This window comes from Mustela erminea, chromosome 13, assembly GCF_009829155.1.
Source record: "Mustela erminea isolate mMusErm1 chromosome 13, mMusErm1.Pri, whole genome shotgun sequence".
NCBI lineage: Eukaryota > Metazoa > Chordata > Mammalia > Carnivora > Mustelidae > Mustela > Mustela erminea.
In genome coordinates this window covers 48,664,804-48,690,192 of record NC_045626.1, presented here as the reverse complement: position 1 = coordinate 48,690,192, position 25,389 = coordinate 48,664,804, and the positions used below count along the sequence as shown (strand labels likewise).

General features: G+C 37.2%; 1 protein-coding gene across 1 annotated transcript in view; it reads left to right on the top strand.

Annotated features, from left to right (window-relative positions):
* MIB1 (mindbomb E3 ubiquitin protein ligase 1) overlaps positions 1-25,389 on the top strand; it is a 130,470-nt gene that overhangs the window by 60,570 nt on the left and 44,511 nt on the right. The window contains exons 11-12 of the mRNA XM_032309412.1: positions 16,857-17,054; positions 19,619-19,770. Coding sequence (XP_032165303.1) covers positions 16,857-17,054; positions 19,619-19,770 — 350 coding nt within the window. The remainder of the gene's footprint in view (positions 1-16,856; positions 17,055-19,618; positions 19,771-25,389) is intronic.

Here is a 25,389-nt window from a genome sequence, read left to right as displayed (position 1 = left end):
ATCAGTGAGATATATCTGGACTTCAACCATACACCTCATTTGGATTTCCATTCTCTGCATTTCTGTTTTAAAAACCCTTGTAGGCAAAGAGAGGTAGGTGAGGGATGGGATATTGGGTAATGGGCAATAAGGAGGACACTTGATATAAAGAGCACTGGGTGTTTTAGGCAACTGATAAGTTGCCTATAACATCAGTGCCCTTGAAACTAATAATACACTACATGCTAACTAAATTGAATTTAAATAAAAATTAAAAAAAAATAAAAAATAAAAACCATTGTAGGCAGATATAATTTATAGAAATAGTGGGAGAAAGGGATACTTATACCTCAGGTTAAATTAATAACACAGATTCCCAATTGGCAAAGAAAAAACTACATTTAAAAATTGGGTTAAAATATAAATATAATTTCTAGCCTAAGACTAAAACAAAAAAGTCATCAAAGTATCATTTTTCTAGAATTTAAGAATTTTTTAGAAACAGCAGTGTAGTTTTTTTAGAACAATGGTTCTCAACTGGGGACATTTGGAAATGTCTGGGAACAGTTTTGATTGTCACAACTGGTGGTGGGGGTGTGGTTGTGGGAGCACTACTGGCATCTTAGTGGTAGAGATGAGGAATGCTACTAAACATCCTATAGTGCACAGTGCAGTTCCCACAACAAACAACTATCTGGCCCCAACTATAAAATATTGTCAAAGTTGAGAAACCCTAGTTTAAAAGACAGAGAAAACAGTTAACTTTACAAATGCACTTAAATTTGTGATTCATCATTTGCCAGCCTTTTTTTAAAAGTAATTTGTCATTATTAATTTTTTTATTATTGAAAATTTCAAATATTTATAAAAGTAGAATAGTAGAGTGAATCCTGTTTCCCCATCACCCCACTTCAGTTATTTTTCATGGCCAGTTTTGACTTAACCTGTACCATCCTCCCTTTCTACTGAAGCAGATCCAGATACATTATTTCATCTGTAAATATTTTGGTATGTATCTCAAAAGAGAAGTTCTCTTTTTTTTAAACTTCATTATATCTTTATCAGACATAAAACAATAATAATTAAAAGTGATTTAAAAAAATTAAATTGTATTAAAAGTTTTGAGGTTAGCTGAAGAGTAAAATAATAATATACTTTGTTCTCTAGTTATCATTCTGTAACGTTTCATTTTCTTCATCTGCATTAGGAGGTGAGCTCAAGATAATATAGATTAGGGGTTGCAAACTCTAGCCTGCAGGCCAAATCCAGCCCTCCATCTATAGTACTAAATCTTATTGGAATATAGCATATCCATTCATTTATTTATTGTGTATGGCCACTTTCATGTTACAACTGCAGAGCTGAATAGTTCAGACAGGAGACTGGGTGGCTTGGAAACCTGAAATATTTACTTCCTGGTCCCTCACAGAAAAGTTTACTGGTCTCTACTATAGATGACTCTTGCAGTTCTTTTGTCAGTTGATTTCAGCTGTTATTAAACTAAATTATTTGGTATATATTATACCTTTCTAATATGTGATATCAGATTACATTTTTTTCCTATTTCTTCTTCTTAGGGAAAACTAAGAAAGTTTTCTCCATCTATGACCTACTGAGTACAGTAGAATTACATTCTGTTTCCTCCTTAATGTATAGGTAAAGGCACCAAGAACTGTGAGATCTTAGGTGTGTTTTTATAAGTGAGCTAATTTTGGATCCCTTAGGGACTTAGTATTTTTTTTTTTCCCTACTGATGAATTATAAGAAAATAGGTATGGTTGATTGAATGAAAGACCAGTTTAAAAAAGTATGTCATTTACATTAAGTTTTCAAATACAGTACACATATATACAGCAGCTGTCTGGAAACTTGGGAGTGGTTTTATCATTTAAGGTTGATGAAAGCTGTTTTGAAGGAGAGGACTAAGTAGAGAACAAAACAGAGTTTCTCAGAAAACCCACATTTTAATGGTATTGTTGCTGTCTAAAGTGATACTGGGCAAAACGTTTAATTGGTATAAACTTCAGTTTCCTTATATATGATAAGAACTTAAAGGGTTGGGGTGTGGAGTAAGGGCAATAAAATACTATCTATAGTATACAACGGCACCAAGGGAATCTGTGGTGTTATTGTTGCCTTTGTTTGATTGTTTCTTTCCAACTGGCAGAAGGCAGAGAATATGGTTTCTTTTTTTTTTTTAATTTTAAAGATTTTATTTACTTATTTGAAGACAGAGATCACAAATAGGCAGAGAGGCAGGCAGAGAGAGAGAGAGAGAGGAGGAAGCAGGCTCCCTAGTGAGCAGAGAGCCCGATTCGGGGCTTGATCCCAGGACCCTGGGATCATGACCTGAGCCGAAGGCAGGGGATTAACACACTGAGCCACCCAGGTGCCCCGAGAATATGGTTTCTTAAGAAACAGATACTAATTCTGTCTGATTCTTATCTAGTAATGAAAACAAATCTGTAGAAATTCTATATAAATGTAAAACTGAGAAGGAAAGGGCAAGTGGGCTTCAAGACTGGTCAATTTAAGGAAATTCTTCTCTTAGTAACCTCCAAAATGGCTCTAGGAATTGGTGTACATAGTTCCTGAGGACCCATGTTAATTCAGTTTCTGAATTAACCCCACCTCCCTATGGCCATTCCCCACCCCCAAAACTGGCACTATCAAGAATGTGGAGCGTCAACAAAAGATTAGATTTGCAAGACCCATTAAACAGTCTTTAAGTTGTCTTTTCTAGGAAGGCAGACTAAAATCTGAGATTATCCCAGCAGAAAAGGTCAAGCTTTAAAAGGAGACAACACCAGAGTTTTTGTCTTCCCTTATCTGCCAATTTTTTCAGTTGCTGAGTTGAGTTTTACCAGATCATCACTGATTTGTCTTTTGTTTTTTCACATTCCTCATTTGGTCCATCATTAAATCCTATTGGTTCTTAGAATATATCCAGAATTTGAACTATTTTTACCCTTCCTGCTGCTACCACTTTGGTCCTCACACTTCTTTTCCCAGATATTCTAGTGGCTTTCTCTCTTACTCCCTTCAGCTATTGATTCATGGCTGGCTTTCTCTCTTGCTCCCTTCAGCTACTTAATGAAACCCACCCTGGGAGGCCATCCTTTGGCTGTCCTACCTAATCCTTCTTACCTGTGATATTTTTTCTTTGGCCTTTTTACTACCTAGCATTTACATTTTATTTACTTATTTTGTTTATAATGTTCTGTCTCCCCTACTAGAACTTAAAGTCTATGAGGGTAGGAACTTTATTTTGCCCATTGCTGTATCCTTAGTGTCCAGAACAATACTGAGCTTGTAGTAGACACCCAATAAATAGTCAATGAATGAATGAAGCAGAATACACTACTTTCAAACAATTGTATCAAAGTTTTAGTATGATCAGAATACCAGCATCTTGATGAACTAAATGAGTTTTAGGGAAAAGAAGATGAAGTGTACAGTATTACTGACGATATTTAGGGATAATAAAATAGTTGAACTAATTTACTGAAAGTGTCAGCATGTTCAGGAAATGTTTAATTCCACTGATGTTAAAAATCACAGTGCTTACTAAGAAGGTTCTGGAAATATAATGGTGTATGATGTAGTAGAAATTCATCTCCCCACCTAGATAACAACTGTACTGGCAGAATTCCTTCTTTTTTTTTTTTTAAAGATTTTTTTTTTTTTAATTTTTTTATTTGACAGACAGAGATCACAAGTAGGCAGAGAGGCAGATGAGAGAGAGAGAGAGAGAGAGAGAGAAGCAGGCTCCCTGCTGAGCAGAGAGCCCGATGCGGGACTGGATCCCAGGACCCTGAGATCATGACCTGAGCTGAAGGCAGAGGCTTTAACCCACTGAGCCACCCAGGCGCCCTGGCAGAATTCCTTCTGATGTAACTATTTTAGAACTCTGGAGTCTACTAAAGTCTTGTGATGTCCAGAGGAAGGACTTACAAGTTAATTGTGGTTGATTTTTGTCAGTTTTAACTCTTAGTTCAGCAGGTACTACCTATACCTCACCTTCCCCCCCAGGGGCAGGCAGCCATGTTCATGTTCTTAGATCACCCTGCATGGGACAGGATGGGCAACAGGAGTCCTTGCTACAAATACCAGGATCTGTGCACTGATTGCTGCCTCTAACCATGGATGTGCAGACACAGAGCTGGACAGCCATTGTTGTATTCTCCCATTGTTGTATGCCATTTTGCCATGGCTGAAGTGACTTCCAGAAGTTCTAAGGAATGGTATCTTTCCTGCTCTCCCCACACCATTTTTTCTTCTTTTTTTCCTTTTGTGACCTTGGCATTAAAGTCTAGGACATTCGAGAGCAATTATATATATGAGAAATTAGAATGTCACTGCACATGTCCAGAGAAAGGTACAGGCTCAGAAAAGACCATAAGTTTACACTTCAGGCTCTAACCACAAAGACAGTCTAAAGCAATCAAAAAAAAAAACAAAAACAGAAAACAGCAAACCCTGCAAAAGAGGGAGAATCTGATTGCGAGAGTTACTGGTTATTAGAATAAAATGTCCAGCTTTCAACAAAAAAAACACAAGGCATACAAGGAAGCAGGACAGTGTGGTCCATTTAAAGGAAGCAAAATAAGCCAGCAGAAACTACTGTTGAAAAAATCCAGATGTAGACTGAATAGACAAATAACTCTAAAACAATTACCTTAAAATGCTCTAAGAGCTAATTGAAGATGAGAAGAAAGCTAAGAAATGATGTATGGACAAAATGGAAGTATCAGTGAAGACATAGATAACCTAAAAAGAGACCAAGAAAAGATTCCAAAGTTGAAAAGTATAAGAACCTGAAATGAAAAATTCGTGGAGGAATTCAGAGGCAGATTTAACTAGACAGAAGAGAGAACTAGTGAACTGGAAGTTAAGGCAATCAAAATTACGGAGTCTGAGGAATAGAAGGAAAAGAGATTGGAGAAAAAAATGAACAGAGCCTTAGGGATGTGTAGAACAGTATCAGGTGGACCATTGTATGCATTGTGGGCGTTTGAGAAGTAGAAGGGATTGGGTGAGGGTTGGAGGGAAGAGAGGGGAAAGGGCAGCGAGATTATTCAAAGAAACTATGACCAAAAATTTCCCAAATTTGATGGAAGACATGACTATAAACATCCAAGAAGCACAGTGAATTCCAAGTAGGATGAATTGAGTGAGACCCATACTGAGACACATTGTAATCAAACTTTAAAGAGCCAAGGCCAGAGAATCTTGAAAGAAATAAGAGGGATGACTTGTCACTTGAAAAGGGATCCTTGTAAGATTTTCAGCAGATTTCTCATCAGAAACTTCAGAAGACAGTGGTGGACTGATGTTTTTAAGGTGCTAAAAAGAAAAAAAAAACCCTGCTAACCAAGAATCCTATATCTAGCAAAACTCTCCTTCGAAAGTGAGAGACATTCCCCAAAACTCAGGGAATTTGTTACTGGCACACCGTCTTGCAAGAAATCCTGAAGGGAGTTCTGCAGATTGAAATGAAAGAATATTAGATAGTAACATGAAGCCATATGACAAAGTAATATCTCAATAAAAGTATAATATGTAAGCAGTTACAGAAGATAACATTATTTTAATAATGTTTATAATTCTTTTTGTTTCCCAGATGATTTAAGAAACTAATACATTAAAAAAAATTATTAGTCTAAAATCTAGCATTATTGTAACTTTGATTTGTAAATCCACATTTTGTTTTCTATGTAATTTAAGAAACTTAGGGATTTTAAAAAATTATTAGTTTATGGTTTTGATTACACAATGTACAAAGTTGTAATTTTGTGATAACGATAACAAAGGGTTGTGGATAGAGTGGTAAATCAGTTGTTATTTGTTTTTGTTTTTTAAGATTTTATTTATTTGAGATAGAAAACATGAGCAGGGTGAGAGGGGCAGAAGGAAAGGAAGGGTGAGAAGCAGACTTCCCACTGAGCAGGGAGCCCAAGATAGGGCTAGAACCCATAACACTGGGATCATGACCTGAGCCGAAGGCAGACACGTAAATGACTGAGCCACCCAGGTGCCCCATAAATGAGTTTTCAGTTAGCAGTAATTGTGTCTCAGATAAACCTCGTTGTTTATGATACTGCCACTGCACAACGCTTGTAAATGAGTTTTTATGTTATTGAAGTTAAGTAAAATGTTTTTTACTTCAAAATATCAACTAAATATAAAAGAGTAATGTAGGAAATGAGGCAGCAAAAGCTATGTGGCATCTAGAAAAATTATAGCAAAGTGACAGAAGTTATTCCTTATCAATAATTACTTTAAATATAGTGGATTAAACTCTAAAAGAGACTGGCAGAGTAGATTGAAAATTATCTGATATGTTCTGTGTATAGGAGACTCCCTTTAAGATGCATAGATAGAAATAGGTTTAAAGTGAAAGAATAAGAAAAGATACTGATGCATATAGTAATCAAAAAAGGGCAGGGATAGCTATATTAATTTTAGATAAAATAGGTTCTAAATCATGAAGGACATTGTATATTAATAAAAAGTACAATACAACAAGAAGATATAAAATTTCTAAATATTTATATGCTTAATAACAGACCATACAAATATACGAACAAAATTAACAAAAGTGAAAGGAAAAAGACATTTTTGCACTACTGGTTTGAGACTTCAGTATCCTATTTTCAATAATGTATAGAACTTCCATGCAGAAGATAAGAAATATGAGGAATGAACAATACAGTAAAGCCAGCTGGAGCTAATAGACATATACAGAGCCCTCTACCTAACAATAGCATGTACATTCTTCTCAAGTGCACCTGGTGTGTTCTTTGTGGTAGACTATATGTTAAGTCACAAATTAAGTCTCAGTATATTTAAAAAGGTAGATGTCTTACAAAATATTTTCTTTGACCACATTTTGATGAAGTTAGAAATCAATAATGGAAGAAAGACTGGAAAATTCACACATTTGTGGAAATTAAATAACATACTTTTAAGCAATGAATGGATTAAAGAAATTGCAAGGGAAATATGACAATACTGAGATATGAATGAAAACAAAAGCCGAACATACTAAAACCTGTGAGATGTAGTGAAAGCAGTGCTAAGGGGGAAATTTATAGCTGTAAATGCTTATATTTAAAAAGTGATTCCAAATCAACAACCTAATTTTACAGCTTAAGGAACTAGAAGAAAAAATTAAATTCAGAGATAGCAGAAGGAATGAAATAATAAATATTTGAGCAGAGATAAAATAATAGAAAAGCAAGAGAGAAAATAGTGAAACCACAATGTTTGTTTTTTGATCAACAGAACTGATAAATGTTTATTTAACTAGATTGATTAAGAAAAAACACTCAAGGGATACCTGGGTGGCTCAGTTGGTTAAGCGGCTGCCTTCTGCTCAGGTCATGATCCCAGCGTCTTGGTATCAAGTCGCACATCAGGCTCCTTGCTCGGCAGGGAGCCTGCTTCTCCCTCTGCCTCTGCCTGTGCTCGCTTGTTCTCTCTCTCTCTGACAAATAAGTAAAATCTTTAAAAAACACTCAATTACTAAAATCAGAAATGAAGATGGGGACATTACTACCAATTCTACAGAAATGGAAAGGTTTTAAGAGAGTACTGTAAATGGTTATATGCCAACAAATGGGATAACCTAGATGAACTGGACAAATACCTAGAAACACATTTAAGGCCTTTATTTCCTTGTTGATCTTTTGCTTGGATGATCTGTCCATTTCAGTGAAGGGAATATTGAAGTCCCCTACTATTATTGTATTACTGTCGATGTGTTTGATTTTGTTATTAATTGGTTTATATAGTTGGCTGCTCCCATGTTAGAGGCATAGATACTTAAAATTGTTAGATCTTCTTGTTGGACAGACCCTTTGAGTATGATATAGTATCCTTCCTTATCTCTTATTATAGTCTTTGGCTTAAAATCGAATTGATCTGATCTAAGGATTGCCACCCCAGTTTTCTTTTGATGTCCATTAGCATGGTAAATTGTTTTCCACCCCCTCACTTTAAATCTGGAGGTGTCTTTGAATTTCTTGTAGTCAGCATATTGATGGGTTTTGGTTTTTTATCCATTCTGATACCCTGTGTCTTTTGATTGGGGCATTTAGCCCATTTACATTCAGGGTAACCTGAGAGATATAAGATTGAGAGATATGAAGTTAGTGCCATTGTATTGCCTGTAAGGTGACTATTACTGTATATTGTCTCTGTTCCTTTCCAGTCTACTACTTTTATGGTCTCTCTTTGCTTAGAGGACCCTTTTCAATATTTCCTGTAGAGCTGGTTTGGTGTTTTCAAATTCTTTCAGTTTTTGTTTGCCCTGGAAGCTTTTCATCTCTCCTTCTTTCAGTGATCGCCTAGCTGGATATAATATTCTTGGCTGCATGTTTTCCTCATTTAGTTCTCTGAATATATCATGCCAGTTCTTGGTGGCCTGCCAGGTCTCTGTGGATATAAGTCTGCTGCCAATCTAATATTTTTACCATTGTATGTTACAGACTTCTTGTCCTCTGTTGCATTCAGGATTTTCTCTTTGTTGCTAAGACATGTAAATTTTACTATTAGATGATGGGGTGTGGACCTATTCTTACTGATTTTGAGGGGGGTTTTCTGTACCTCCTGGATTTTGATACTTGTTCCCTTTGCCATATTAGGGAAATTCTCTACAATAATTCTCTCCAATATACCTTCTGCTCCCCTTTCTCTTTCTTCTTCTTCTGGAATCCCAATTATTCTAATGTTGTTTCAGCTTATGGTATCCCTTATCTCTCGAATTCTCCCCTCTTGGTCCAGTACTTCTTTGTCTCTCTTTTGCTCAGCTTCTTTATTCTCTGTCATTTGGTCTTCTATATCACTAATTCTTTCTTCTGCCTCATTTATCTTAGCAGTGAGAGCCTCCATTTTTGATTGCACCTCATTAATAGCTTTTTTGATTTCAACTTGGTTAGATTTTAGTTCTTTTATTTCTCCAGAAAAGGCTTTTATTTCTCCAGACAGGGTTTCTCTAATATCTTCTATGCCTTTTTCTTTCGAGCCTGGCTAGAACCTCGAGAATCATCATTCTGAACTCTAGATGTGACATATTACCAATGTCGCTATTGATTATGTCCCTAACCTTCGGTACTGCCTCTTGTTCTTTTTTTTGTGGTGAGTTTTTCCGCCTTGTCATTTTGTCCAGGTAAGAATATATGAAGGAGCAAATAAAGTACTAAAAGGGTGACAAAGACCCCAGGAAAATGTGCTTTAACCAAATCAGAAGAGACCCCAAATCATGGGGGGAAGAAAACGGGTAAAAAGAAGTTCAGGAAAAAAAATAAAAAAAAAAAGAAAACAAAAAACCCAAAAAATATAAAAAAGAAAAAAATATATATATATATTAGACTGGTGACTAGAGCAAGGTCACCCACTTAATTTTGGTAGTAGTTTGGTCTCTTAGAAGAAACTACCTCCCAAAATTTTAAGGAATGAAAAACATATATAAGGTTAGATACAACGAAGGGATGGAATATGACTATAAAGATGAAAAAAAATTTTTTTTTTAATTTCTAAAAAAGGAGTTGATAAGGTAAGTTGGTTGGGAGAATAAAGAAAAAGAAAGTGGAGAGAATTTGCTTGGGCTGGAAACTAGAACAAGCCTGGTGCTAGACTTAGGGTATATTTTGATCTGTTAGAAGAAGTTGTACCCCAAATTTTTTAGAAGAAAAAAAAACCTATGTGTATACAAAAAATAAAGTTAGATACAATGAAGTATAAAATATGATTATAATAATGAAGGTTCAAAAAAGATTTTATTTATTTATTTATTTATTTATTTCCGCAAAATCATTTCCTTTTATTCTGTAGAACTTCAATCAAGTAGACTTGTGCATGATTTATGTTTAGTTTATACATGATGGTGGGAATTAAGACTGAAGATAAGGCTACTGGGGAAATGCCTGCTCTTGATTTCCGAGGATCTTCAGACCAGGGGCTGCCTGTTTATTTATTTTTTTATGAAAGGTATCGTTAAGATAAACTAGTTAAAAAACGTTAAAAGAGGAAAGGGTAAAAGTTAAAAAAAAATAGCAGAAGGGAAAAAAAATAAAGTTAAAAAATTAATCAACTTTGTAAGACTAAAGAATCACGGGGAGAAAGCTATGAGTTCCATGCTTCGCTTTCTCCTCTGGAATTCTGCTGCTCTCCTTGATAAGTGAACTTGGTCTTGGCTGGATTTCTTGTTGATCTTCGCATTCCGTAGAGTTCCAGAGGATGGGAATGAAAATGGCGGCCTCCCAATCTCTGGCCTGAGGAGCTGAGAGCTCGGGGCCCCACTCTCAGTATGCCCTCAGAGAAAACCAGTCAGTCACTCCTGTCTCCCTGGCCTCAGCTGTGCTTGGAGAAAAACGCTTAATCACTCCCATCTCCCTAGCCTCCGGCTGTGCTCTGAGCTCACCCAGCCTATGACCAAGCGTCTCTGTCTCTGGCAGACAGCTCTGCCTGGAGTCTCCAAACCCTGTCGATCCCTGAACTCTCGGGTTGTGGGGGGGGGGTGCGCTGGATCTTGTGGGGACCTCACTCACAGAGCAGTGGCTGGTGCCATGGATTATGGTTCAAGGTAACCCTGAGTTGAGAGCTCACTCCTCAGCTCCATCTCAATAGCCAGTTTCCCTGTGAGCTCTGTGACACTCAGACACCCCCGATCCTTCTGTGACCTCATGGAACCTGAGGTCATGCTGTCCCTGTGTGAGCTTCACCCTGGTTTTCCTCTGGAGCGATGTCCCTCAGTGGAGCAGACTTTTTTTTTCCCTTAGATTTTATTTATTTATTTCACAGACAAAGATCACAAGTAGGCAGAGAGAGAGAGGAGGAAGCAGGCTCCCCATTGAGCAGAGAGCCCGATGCGGGGCTCGATCCCAGGACCCTGGGATCATGACCTGAGCTGAAGGCAAAGGCCTTAACCCACTGAGCCACCCAGGCACCCCACTGGAGCAGATTTTTAAAAGTCCTGATTTTGTGCTCCGTTGCTCCTGTGGGGAGCCCCTGCAGTCTATCTTCCTGTTGTTCTGGATTCATTTCTCCGCCCGTCCTACCTTTCAGAAAGTGGTCGATTTTCTGTTTCTAGAATTGTTGCTCTTCTCTTCGATCTCCTGTTGGATTTGTAGGTGTTCAGAATGGTTTGATAAGCTATCTAGCCGATCTCCTGTTACCTGATGTCGTCTCAGCCTGCTACTTCTCCACCATCTTGATTCCTTCAAATACCTAGAAACACGAAACCTACTCAGAATGAGTCAAAGAAATATAAGAATAGAAGGGAATGACCTTGACATAATAAAAGCCATATGTGAAAAATTAAAAACTTGTCCTCTAGGATCAGGGAAAAGATAAGGATGTGCACTTTTCCATTCATATTCAACATGGTACTGGAAGTCCTAGCCAGAGTATTTAGGCAAGATAAATAAGAGGCATTCACACTGGAAAGGAAGAAGTAAAATTGTCTCTGCAGATTATATGATCCATGTAGAAAACCATAAAGTTCCACACAAAAAGCTTTTAGAACTAGTTAAGATATTCAGCAAAGTACCAATACTAAAGCTAGTTTCATTTCTGTACATTAGCCATCAACAATCAATAGAGGATATTAAGTAAACAACTCCATTTATAATAGCATCAAAAATAATAAAAAAGTACTTAGAAATTAATTTAACCGAAGAGGTCCCTGCCGAAAGACTTGTACTCCTGAAAGAAAGAAGATATAAGTAAGTCAAAACATATTTCATGTTCATGGATTGGGAGAATTTGTATTATTATGTCAAAACTGCCCAAACTGATCCACAGATTTAGTGTAAACCTTGTCATAATCTCAGTGATGTTTTTTGCAGAAATAGAAAAATTCATTCTGTAATTCAGTATGTCATCTCAAGGTACTTCAAAATAGCCAAAACCATTTTGAAAAAGAATAACAGAATTTTGGAAGACTCGTTCTTCCTGATGGTTCCAGACTTACTACAAAGCTACAATAATCAAAACAGTGTGGTACTGGCATAGATACAGATACATAAGCCAGTGGGATGGAATAGAGTCCAGTAACAAATCCTTGCATACACGGTCAAATAATTTGTGACAAGGGTGCCAAGATCATTCAGTGGGGAAAGGACAGTCTTTTAAATAAATGGTGCTGAAAAAACAGGGTATCTATGTACAAAAGAATTAAGTTGGACCTTTACTTAACATTGTCTATGGAAATTAATAGGTCATAGACCTAAATGTAAAATCTAAAAGTATAAAACTCTTGAAAGAAAACAAAAGGCAAAGCTCCCAACATTGGATTTGGCAATAATTTGTTGGGTATGACACCGAAGGCACAGGCAACAAGAGAAGAAATAGACGAATTGGACTTCATGAAAATTAAAAACTTCTGTGCACCAAAGGACACTATCAACCATGGAAAGACAACTTGTACAATGTGGGAGAACACTGGCAAATTGTATGTCTGATAATGGGTTGATATCCAGAATTTTGGAGAATTCTTAAAACTCAGCAGCTACAGAAAAATGATGCACAACTGGACAAGGGACTTCAGTAGACATTTCTCCAGAGAATATATATGAATGATTCATAAGCACATAAAAAGATGCTAACCATCACAAAGCATTAGGGAAATGCAAATCAAAACCATCATGAGGTACCACTTCATACCTAGTCAGATGGCTATTATAAAAGCAAAACAAAACAAATCAGGGACGCCTGCCTGGATGGCTCAGTTGGTTAAGTGGCTGCCTTTGGCTCAGGTCATGATCCAGGGCCCTAGGATCAAGTCTTGCAATGGGCTCCCTGCTCAGTGGGGAGCTTGCATCTCCCTCTGCCCTCCCACGCCCCCCAACTTGTGCTTCTTGCTCTCCCTGACACATAAATAAATAAATAAATAAATAAATAAATAAATAAAATCAAATCTTTGGGAAAAAAAAGTCTGGGGAGGATGTGGAGAAATTGGAACCCTTCTGGGCTGTTGGTGGGAATGTAAAATGGTATAGCTGCTGTGGAAAACAGCGTAACATTATAACAGTACAAACTCTTCCAAAACAATATGGAGTTTTGTTAGAAATAGAATTACTGTATGATCCAGCAATTCCATTTCTGGGTTATATACCCCAAAGAGTTTGAAGTAGGGTCTCAAAGAGATATTTTTGCACCCACATTCATAACATTATTCACAATAACTAAATCTTGGAAACAACCCATGTGTCCATGATGTGTGAATGGCTAAACAAAATGTGGCGTATGGAATATTATTTAGTCCTGAAGGAAATTCTGACTCTTGCTACAATGTAGATGAACCTGTTGAGGTCATGATGTCAGTTTCAAAAATGCAGATACTGTATGCTTCCTTTGCTGTTAAGTACCTAAAGTAGTCAAGAATCATAGAGACAGGAAGTAGAGTGATGGTGTCCAGGAGCTGGACAGAGGGACAGTGGAGAATTATTAGAGCATTGAAATCTGGGTCAAATAATTGTACATGGGCATAGTGGGTCAAATAAGTTGGTAAGTTAGAGTTTTTTATGTGGGACGATGATGGCAGCAGGTGTAGTCTGCAGAAGTAGACTTTAAAAGAGGTTTGTTCATTTTATAGTAGAGTTACATTAAAAGGTTTTAAACATAAGTTTAGTGCATTACAGAAAGAATTCTGGTGTGTGTGTGTATGTGTGTGAAGAATAGATTGGGGTAAGATAAAGTGGAGGCAGGTAAGCTGTGGCTCTAAGTTAGATGAGTGAGAATCAAGGACTTAATTAATTAGTGGTAGAATAGGAGAAAAGAAAAGAGATCTGATTATAAATTGAGGCGTAAGAGCCATTGGGTTTGGTGCTTGTATATATTGTGGCTCAGGGACATGAAGTAGGTAAGCATGACTTACAGATAGGATTTTGATATGGTCTGTGGTTCTGCCAACTAAGCTAGGAAAGACTGGAATGAAAGCAGGAAGAAAGGGGGGAATAAGAGGGTAGAAAGAACCAAGATGGGTTTTAGATTTAATTTGAGGTCCCTGCCGAAATCCTTTCAGATAACTTTACTGTAATATTGTCCCTCAACATCTCACTTGGTGCTAGTATCAGAGTCATAATAATGAGCTTTTTAAATTAGGTTTATTGGAAATACTTAAGATGGATTCACAAGACAGCAACAAACCCTATTTAGATCTTTGTGCAACTGAGGTTTTTTATTTGGGGAAAAAAAACCCAAAATAAATTGTTATTTTCTAGTGCATATGTCTTCCAAATTCTATAAATTTTTTCTCATATATATTCTTTTGACATATATATGACAAATACATAAAAATACTTGATATATTATATATATATATATATTACACACACACACACACACACACATTTAGGGTTTTTATTTTTCATGGTTTTGTTTTTCAGTGTTTTTTTTTTCCCCACATGAATTGATGACAGGACCTGCATAACAGCATTACAATAAGTTTTCTAACAGCCATAAACATGTGGTACATTTCATAAACAGTCCTTGTTTTTATTTAGGGAGTGTTAGTGATGTTCTTTTTAACATAAGGAAAACCGCTTAAAATGATAACGCTTAAAATGAAACTGCTTAAAAATGATAAATAAATCTAAATTGGAGGGTAGGAAGAGCTTAAATCTAAGATTCTCAGAGCTTCATCTCTATGTCTCACAAACATACACACACATACTCATGTAGACATAAAATTTTTTTTTTGTAAAAAGCTTGTTTCTCTGGGTTGTTTAAATATAATGCTACTCAGAGGCACATGAGTTGCATCTTTAAACTTTCATGTGGTAGTGTGCTAGTTCCTTTATCCTCACAGCTGACAGGTAACAGAAACTACTACTTTGGCTTAGCTAGATTTTTAGAAGGTAGAAGTACTGCTGAGTTGTAGTTTCCTACCTTTTCAAGAGTGGTTGTCAGATTGTTGTGGACTCCTACACAAGTGGTTTTACTTTAAATATCTGTCTGAGAAAATATGCTAAGACCAAAGACTGGTGAATTCAGCAGCTGTTTTGAATGAACTGTTGTTTTGTTTTTAATTTAAATCTGTGGAAAGTAGTTAAAATAATCCTGGGTACTTTATGGATTTTCAAACCACTTGCTAAAGCTGGAGTCTATGAGGAGGTAGGACTAAAGGTTGGAAATACTGCTTTGGAGAAAGTCTTAAAACATGCTTACTTCTGGGTATTAAAACTTGAGACATAGTCTGGAATAAAGAGAGTATCTTTATAATACCCATCTCTGTCTGCATTTAGCAAAGTAATGGGACTTTTTTTTTTTTAAAAGATTTTATTTATTTACTTGACAGAGAGAGAACAAGTAGGCAGAGAGGCACGCAGAGAGAGCGGGATGCAGGCTCCCCACTGAGCAGAGAGCCCGATGTGGGGCCCGATCCCAGGACCCCGAGACCATAACCCGAGCCGAAGGCAGAGGCCCAACGCACTGAGCCACCCAGGAGTCCTGAGGCCTTCTTTTTTGATGTGGACTATATATATTATCTTTATGCAGTACAGGCATTTTTTCCCCCTTTAAAAAATAATTTCTTACAGGGCTGCCTGGGTGGTTTAGTCGGTTAAGTGTTAGACTCTGGATTTTGGCTCAGGTCATGATCTTAAGGTTATGAGATCAAGCCGGGCAGTGGGCTCTGCAGAGTCTACTTGGGATTCTCTCTCTGCACCCCTGCCCCATGCTCACACAAGCTCTCTCTCTTTAAAAAAAAAAAAAAGAAAAGAAAAAAAGGTTTCTTACATTAAAAAATTTTAAGCAATCAGGTCTTTCTCTACTTCTTCAGAAATAGGCCTATTTTAAAAGGGTACAGCATACCTACTTGATTCTTCTGAAATAGTTTGAGTAGACGTTTCTCTCAGTTTTGGATATATGAAGTTATATGCATATATGAAATTACGCTGATCTGTGTTTCATTTTTATCTTTTAAGGTGGTACTTAATTTTTTTTCTTGAATATACAGAAAAGATATGCTTACCGACTAGAGATAACCAGTGTTAATATGTTGATATATTTCTCTCAAAGTTAATTGTCATCACAGTTTGGCATCCTTTCTTCCTCTTTAAATTCCTCACCTAATGTTTATACAATTTCTATGTCATTAAAAAGCCTTTGTAGGGCGCCTGGGTGGCTCAGTGGGTTAAGCCGCTGCCTTCGGCTCAGGTCATGATCTCAGGGTCCTGGGATCGAGTCCCGCATCGGGCTCTCTGCTCCGCGGGGAGCCTGCTTCCTCCTCTCTCTCTCTCTGCCTGCCTCTCTGCCTACTTGTGATCTCTCTGTGTCAAATGAATAAATAAAATCTTTAAAAAAAAAAAAAGCCTTTGTAAATACAGTTTTTTTTTAAATTTTATTTATTTATTTGACAGAGAGAGATCACAAGTAGGCAGAGAGGCAGGCAGAGAGAGAGAGAGGAGGAAACAGGCTCCCTGCTGAGCAGAGAGCCCGATGCAGGACTCGATCCCAGGACCCTGAGATCATGACCTGAGCCGAAGGCAGCGGCTTAACCCACTGAGCCACCCAGGCGCCCTGTAAATACAGTTTTTAAATGGAAAAATGTTTATGTATATTTGTATCATAATTTAGTGTTTTTCTTAATGTTGACTTATCACCATGGCTGATAAATTAGGAGTAATGAAAGATCAGACTACTTCTGATATAAGTATTGGTCCAGTATGTATGTGACATAGTGTATTGATCCACAGTCATCATTTATCTTTGGAGTTAATCACTAGTCAAGTGGATTTCTAGTTATTTTATTGACTCCATTCTGTGTTTTCTTTTCTCACATTAATTCTTAATGACGTATCAGAGCTTCAGGTTTTATTTTCTCTCTAAAATATTCCCTCACTAATTCAGATTTAAATGCTGACATTTAGGATAAAGATGGAGATAGAGCCGTTCACCATGCAGCTTTTGGAGACGAAGGCGCTGTCATAGAAGTGCTGCACCGAGGCAGTGCCGACTTGAATGCTCGCAACAAGCGCCGACAGACGCCGCTTCATATTGCTGTCAACAAAGGCCATCTGCAGGTGGTGAAGACTTTATTGGACTTTGGCTGTCATCCTAGCCTCCAGGTAAAACCTTCAATGGTGTACATTCTGCAGGCGTTGCTAAGATTCTATAAAGAGGAAATACTAAGTTCTGTTGCAGGCATTCCTTTGTTATCATTTCCTTTTTTGTTTGATCATTCTATGTGATAAAATTGGCAGCTATTCTTGGAAAGGCCTTTGAAGGAAATTGTCAGTATATTGGTTTTATATTGAAGGGTGGGGGTGGGGACTTCTTTGCAAAAATATCAGCTTATGAATTGATTTAACTTTACTGATCATGGCAGTGAGCTTCAGCAGCTTAAAGGAAGTAGAATAGGCTGCATTTAATGATAGTTACTTTATCTAAATTATTTTAATTGTAGCTTAATTTATCTTCGGGTCTTGATCTAGTCATTAGTCTAAGAAGATTTTCTATTTTGGAAAATATACAGGGTTTTAAGGTTAATTTTCAGTAGGGCCTAATTTTTGAGGCAAGAGTCACCTAAGAGGGGATTCCTGTCCACCCACAGTTTTAGCAGCCAGATGGATTTGATACGTCAGAGAAGCAACAGAGAAGAAAAATAGGAGTAATGGGACTGAGGGCTTGAGAACTAAAGGAATTGGAGATTTTATTCAGCTAGATGATTATCAGAGACTGATAATGCTGTATTAGGTACAGCATTTTGGAGCTGACAGGGTTTGGAACTTAGAGCTTCTAAGTGGATTGTAGAATTGGAGGATGGGGGAGGAATTAGAGAGTGTTAATCTGTTGAAGGAGAGATAATTTATACCTATTTTTGGGGGGGTCTGAAATGGAGACAAAGTCATCCGTTGAGAGTGAATGGGGAGTAATGGGTATAGAAAAGGTAATTGAGAAGAGTGATAAATGTTTGGAGTAGCTTCTGTGGGGACCAGAAGGAAGGATGATCAGGGCCTGTAGAAGCTTATTCCAGCCATTATTAAGAGCCATATTATATGGCTCTTGATATATTAATTATATATTATATATTAATATTAAATGGCTCTTAATATATTATTAAGGCCATATTAAGAGCCTATGTCAAGTTGAAGACTATGAATTTTTAGTGCCACTAGATAAGAGACTAAAAAGTGGCTGGTTGGATTAAAGTTGGATTAGGAATTTGTTATGAGGTTAGATGAGTATATTCCTGGGATTAGCCAACTTTTTTCTGTAAAGGGCCAAATGATCATTTAGGCTTTCATGTAGTTTCTATCATGACTGTCCAATGCTGCAATTGTAGTATGAAAGCAGCCATCAGTAATGCATAAACAGGTGGCAGGCTGAATTTAGCAACCATGGCGTAAACCATAGGTATGACTTAACTGAGAACAGTATTTATGAAACTATGAAATAAGTGAAGTCTAAATTACCCATTTGTGGAGATAACTGATAATGAATAACAGCATACTACTAAAATCAGTTGATTAATGGGAAAGGTAGTCAGCTTGAAAAAAAGGAAGACCGAGACTGCTGTATATTCTTTTCTTTTCTTTTCTTTTTTTTTTTTTTTAAGATTTTATTTATTTACTTGAGAGAGAGACAGTGAGAGAGAGCATGAACGAGGAGAAGGTCAGAGAGAGAAGCAGACTCCCCATGGAGCTGGGAGCCCGATGCGGGACTTGATCCCGGGACTCCAGGATCATGACCTGAGCCGAAGGCAGTCGTCCAACCAACTGAGCCACCCAGGCGTCCCGCTGTATATTCTTTTCTTTCACATGTTTTCTATTTTGACTAATTAGCCACTTTCCTGCCCCTTGAAAACATTTAGATTAATATTTTCACCCATGACTACATAATATATTCAGCTGGCAGACTCTGAGAAACTACTAATGCCTGGGTCTTACTCCTAGAGATTCTGGTTTAGTTGTCCTAGAGAAGAGCCTAAGTATCTCTCTTTTTTTAAAGGATGTATTTATTTATTTTAGGGAGAGAATGCTCGTTCATGCATGAGCAGGAGGGACAGAGGGAAAAGGAGAGAGAATCTCAAGCAGACTCTCTGTCACGCATTCAGCCTGACACAGGGCTCAATCTCACAGCCTTGAGATCATGACCTGAGCTGAAACCAAGAGCTGGAGGCTTAACTGACTGTGCCACCCAGCACCCTGTGCCTGGGTATCTTTGTAAGAGCTCCCCTACAGATTCTAAATGTACAGCCAAGGTTGAGAACTATTGACTTTTAATTCTAGGGCCCCAAGACTGTGTAGGTTTGTTTTGAAATTTTAGGCATAACGATTACTGGTAGGAATATGGTATAGTAGGCCATTTTAAACCAATGAAATTTGGGGGTAGCTTTTTACCTCATTAATTTTTGTAATTACCTGAATCATATTTGAGGGTACTTTTTAATTTTACTTTCTTTTTTCTTGGTAGGCTACAACATGTTCATTGATCCCCATCTAGATTGAGGATGAGTTTAATATAATATAATGAGGCTAATGTTTCTTGCCTACATCCTAAAATTTAATGCAGAATGTTTTATTGAAGGTTACTAGATACGGCTTCTGTTTAGTAGTTCAGTGTACATATTAATATTACATGTGATCTTTGGCTCAAGAACTAATGAAAACCTCTCTAAATTAAAAAAAAGGATTCTGAAGGTGATACCCCTCTACATGATGCCATAAGTAAGAAACGTGATGACATTCTGGCAGTACTTTTAGAAGCTGGAGCAGATGTTACCATTACAAACAATAATGGATTTAATGCTCTACACCATGCGGCACTAAGAGGAAATCCCAGGTAAAGAACTCACCTTTACTATTTTATATGCAGTTTAAAAATATTTTCCTAGTGCTGGTTCTCTTTTTCTGATACAGATGAGGAAGTAATGGCTTATTTTAGTACATTATAAATCATTTTAAAGTCTGTGGAAATTTTTTTATTGTTAAACTAATATAAGTATTATGAAACGACTATTATATATATTAAGTATGGATATAAGTTACCAAGAATATTGCTTATATCTAAAGATTTAATTAAAATGCATTCCATTTTGAGATTTGTTTCTTTAAGATCATTCCCAGTGTCCTCTAATCTTATGTTATCCATTTGTTTTTTTTGTTTTTTTTTTTTTTAAAGTAGGCTCCATGCCCAGCATGTGGCTCAGCATGGGGCTTGAACTTAAGACCCTGAGATCAAGACCTGAGCTAAGATCAGGAGTCAGATGCTTAACTGACTGGGCCCCCCATGCACCCCATTTGCATGATTATTTTTTTAATTTGTGGCTGAATAACTCTTAAGTACATAATTCCTTATTAATAATGTAATTGTATAAGCTTCTAGTGTAGATATTCCCCAGCCATTGTTAACAGTGGTGATAGGCAGTCTACTAGAAAAAGGATTTGCTGGTTGTAGTTTGAGAAAAACTTCTGGGAAATCACAGAATTCATAAGGATCAGTAGTCTCACAGAACAGGAAAATACTTAGTTTTTCCTTAATGTAGAGCTTGCTGTGAATGAATTTTTGGGAACAACTTAACCTTGCGAGGCATTTTAGAAAACTGCATTAGATGTCTTCTGTTTATAGTTGAATTAAGCCTTCATATCTTGCCTGAGGGAGTTAGCTGTTCACTGTGAAGTTTATTTTGACAGTTTAATCTATCCTGAATTCTTTTTTTAAAATTGAGACAAAATTGACATAAAATATTGTTAGTTTCAGTTGCACAATATAATGATTTGATATATGAATATATTATGAAATGATTTCTATGGCACATCTGGTTAACATCCTTCACCCCATGTGATTACAAATATTTTTTCTTGTGAGAAGAATTTTTAATATTTACTCTCTTAGCAACTTGGAAATACACAGTGCTTCTTAGGATCACCACTAGAGGGTGAGCACAGAGAACAAAAGGATTTTACTGCTATTGCTTGTTAATGCTCCTAATGATGGGCATATAATGTAGGAGGAAATAAATGACCATATTTTAGATTATATTTTGATTTGTTTTTCAAATGACAAATATATGAACACTTCATACTTTGGCATTGTGAAGGAGACAAAATAGTATTACGTGTTTCCTGCCTTTCAAGTAGAAAATGATGATGATAGCATTTACCACAGGCAAGGCCTCTATTAAAAGGTTTATGTGCACTATCTCCTTTAATCCTTTCAACAGCTCTTTGAGGTAGGTGTTAATATCCCCTTTTACTAGATAAGGAATGTGAAGCTTATAAAGAGAGGAATTTATGTTTAAGACCACGTATCTGACTAGGAGCAGCTAGACGTTGAGCAACAATCTGACTTAATACCTCTTAGGGGTGCCTGGATGGCTTAGTTAAGTGTCCCAACTCTTCATCTTGGCTCAGGTCTTGATCTCAGGGTTGTGAGTTCAAGCCCTATGGTTGGACTACATGCTGGGCATGGAGCCTACTTCATTTTTAAGAAAAAAATTTTAACTTAAATTCAGTTAATTAACATATAATGTATTATTGGTTTTAGAAATAGAGGTCAGTGATTCGTCAGTCTTATATATTACCCTGTGGTCATTACATCACTTGGCTTTCCTTAATGTCTGTAACCCAGTTACCCCACCCCCTACTCCCGTCCTCTCCAGCAACCCTGTTTCCTATGATTAAGAGTCTCATATGGTTTGTCTCCCTCTCTGATTTCATCTTGTTTTATTTTTTCCTCTCTTCCCTTATGATCCTGTTTTGTTTCTTAAAATTCCACATATGAGTGAGATCATACAGTAATTGTCTATCTCTCATTGACTTATTTCGCTTAGCATAATACCCTCTAGTACCAACCATGTCATTACAAATGGCGAGATTTAATATTTTTGATGGCTGATTAATATTCATACACACACACACACACACACACACCCCACATCTATATCCATTCATCTGTCTATGGGCATCTGGGCTCTTTCCATAGTTTGGCTGTTGTGGACATTGTTGCTATAAACATTGGGGTGCACATGCTCTTTTGGATCACTATGTTTGTATCTTTGGGGTAGATACCCAGTAGTGCAATTGCTGGGCCATAGGGTAGTTATATTTTCAACTTTTTTGAGGGACTGCCATACTGTTTTCCAGAGGGGCTGCACCAGCTTGCATTCCCACTAATAGTGTAAGAGGGTTCCCCTTTCTCCGCATGGAGCCTACTTTAAAAAAAAGAAAAAGGAAGAAAAGAAAAATCACTCTTAATTACATTACAGTATTTTTTCTGTATTGTGGTTTTAAGACTGAAACTCATGGATAGTGAATGATTTAACTAAGAATGTGCTAATACATCCAGCAGTCCCCTTGCTGCCTCTTTGTTTAGTGTTATCTTTGACTACTTTCTCACTAATTCTCAACTTCCAGTTAGTTCTCAAATTCCATTTATTCTACTAGTCTTTTCCAATCTATTTCATTCTTCCTATTCCCGTTGTTGCTGATGTAATTAAGTACTCACCACTTTTACTTAAACTATTATAGTAACTTTCTAATTTTCTCTCTGATATCAGTCTTATTTCTGACATTCATACAATACCAACTTACCATTCTAAAGGCATAGATATAATTGTGCCTCTCCCTGTTCCCAAATCTTCAATTGCTTCCTATTGTACGTAGAATAAAATTTGCACACCTTGAACTTGGCCTTCATATCCATTTGTGGTCTTTCTTAAGACTTTCTGACTTTATCTCCCAGTAATTAGATTCCCTCTTCTTACCTTACCCCTTCAGTTACATTATGCTGTTCCCCTTTTCTAAAATATTTTGTCTACTTTGTTCATTTATTTAAGCATTTTCTTTAGTCAGGATATCCTTATCCCCTTCCCTTCTTTTTTTTTTTTTTTTTTTTAGGATTTTATTTATTTGTCAGAGAGAGAGAGGGAGCGAGAGCGAGCACAGGCAGACAGAATGGCAGGCAGAGACAGAGGGAGAAGCAGGCTCCCTGCCCAGCAAGGAGCCCGATGTGGGACTCGATCCCAGGACGCCGGGATCATGACCTGAGCCGAAGGCAGCTGCCCAACCAACTGAGCCACCCAGGGGTCCCTCCCCTTCCCTTCTTGATCTTAATCATCTTTCTTTTCTTTTTTTAAAGATTTTATTTATTTATTTGACAGAGAGAGACACAGCGAGAGAGGGAACACAAGCAGGGGGGTGGGAGAGGGAGAAGCAGGCTTCCCACCAAGCAGGGAGCCTGATGCTGGTCTCTATCCCAGGACCCTGGGATCATGACCTGAGCCAAAGGCAGCCACTTAAGGACTGAGCCACCCAGGCACCCCCTTAACCATCTTTCTTTCAGAGCTCCTAGATCTCAACATTGGAATTATTTTCTATTTGCCCTGTACTGATGTGTTCTTTCTTCTTATTTTATTGCACTTTATGTTTGTGTGGTATTTCTTTGTTTCTTTCTATTAAAATTGTTGGCACTCCTTTCCATCTCTGTATCTCCCACAGTGCCTTGACTGTGATAGGGACTTAATAGATGATAGCCTTAATTTCATAGTCAAGACCATGCTAGATATGACAGGATGTTATGTGATTACAGATTCTGTAGAGAAACTGCTAGGAGTTCGAACAGCAATTATTTCAGATTAGAATGGTCAAAAGAGAGTTTATTGGGGCACCTGGCATCTGCCTTCAGCTCAGGTCATGATCCCAGGGTCCTGGGATTGAGCTCCAGGTCAGGTTCCCTGCTCAGCAGAGATTTTGCTTCTCTCTCTTCCTTTGTTCCTCCACCTACTCATGCCTGCACATTCCCTCCCTTCTCAAATAAATAAATGAGATCTTAAAAAAAAAAGATTTTATTGAGGGAATTTAGCTTATTATATTAAATCATAACGTTTAAGATAAACTGAAAATTGAAGTGTTTAGGACATGAATCACCTTTAAATATTTTGGATTGTCTCACTTTACTGGGAGTGGGGGTAGTGTATTTACTAATGGTAATAAGCCTTTACAAGAAGAAGAGAGTATACTATTAGTATTTCTTCAATTCTTGCATATATCTTGAGAATTCCCCTGAAGTTTATAAGGGTTATTTCTCTAATCAAATAACTAGTGTCAGGTGACATTTAAAAAAAAGAGAAAAAAGCCATTTTCTTTCTGCAGCAAAGTGCTTTTGTTAAAGTTACATGGTTGTTTTTTATTCCTATTTCCTTAAGACATTTCATGCAATTGTGACTATAGAGTGCCAGATAAACAATAGGATTTTAATTGGACACTAAAGAATATCAGAAGATATACATCAGTTGAACTTATATTATCAGTGGAAATTGCAAATTGAGGTTGTTTTTGGTTCTTTTTTTCATATCAAGTTTTTTATTCTTAAAATGTGCTTTTCTTTCCTTGTACTGATCAGTGATGTCAAAAGACAGAAGAAATAATTTTTGGTGTACTCAGAATTTTTTTTTTTTAAAGATTTTATTGGGGCGCCTGGGTGGCTCAGTGGGTTAAAGCCTCTGCCTTTGGCTTGGGTCCTGGGATCTGACCCCACATAAGGCTCTCTGCTCGACAGGGGGTCTGCTCCCCTCTCTCTCTCTCTCTCTCTGCCTGCCTCTCTGCTTCCTTGTGATCTCTGTCTGTCAGATAAATAAAATCTTTAAAAAAAAGAAGATTTTATTTATTTGAAAGAGAGAGAGAGAGAGAGATTACATGCAGGCAGAGAGAGGGGAAACCAGCTCCCTGCTGAGCAGAGTCTTATGTGGGGCTCGATTCCAGGTCCCTGAGATCATGACATGAGCCAAAGACAGAGGCTTAACCCACTGAGCCACCCAGGAGCCCCTCAGAATTTTTTTTTTAAAGTCTTTGGCCTCAGCCCTTATTTGAGAAAACCAGATATAGTTCATTTATTATTTCCAGAGGTTGATGAAATTAGTATTTTTGAATAAAATATTAGACAAGATTAATTTGGGCCAACATTTTTCCCTTTCTTATAAGCATTTTATAATTTATATAACTTAATGAATCTATTACCTTGAATTACAACATTTTAATTTGTTCTTTGTGATTTTTGTTTTTTTTGTTTTTTTGTTTTTTAAAGATTTTTTATTTATTTGTCAGAAAGAGAGAGAGAGAAAGCACACAAGCAGGCAGAGAGGCAGGCAGAGGCGGAGAAAGAGGCAGGCTCCCTGCTGAGCAGACAGCCCGATGTGGGACTCGATCCCAGGACCCTGAGATCATGACCTGAGCCGAAGGCAGCGGCTTAACCCACTGAGCCACCCAGGCGTCCTGTGATCTTTGTTTTAAACTAGGTTATACTTCTTTAGTATACTTGGCTTAATTGTTGAATTTCATTTGTAGTCAATATTAATTGCAGTTGATGATACTTCAGTTAATATAATTCTTAGCTAATTTTGAGATTTTTCTTTTATTAGAATGCATATATATTATTTCTACAGCAAATCACTTATATCACTGC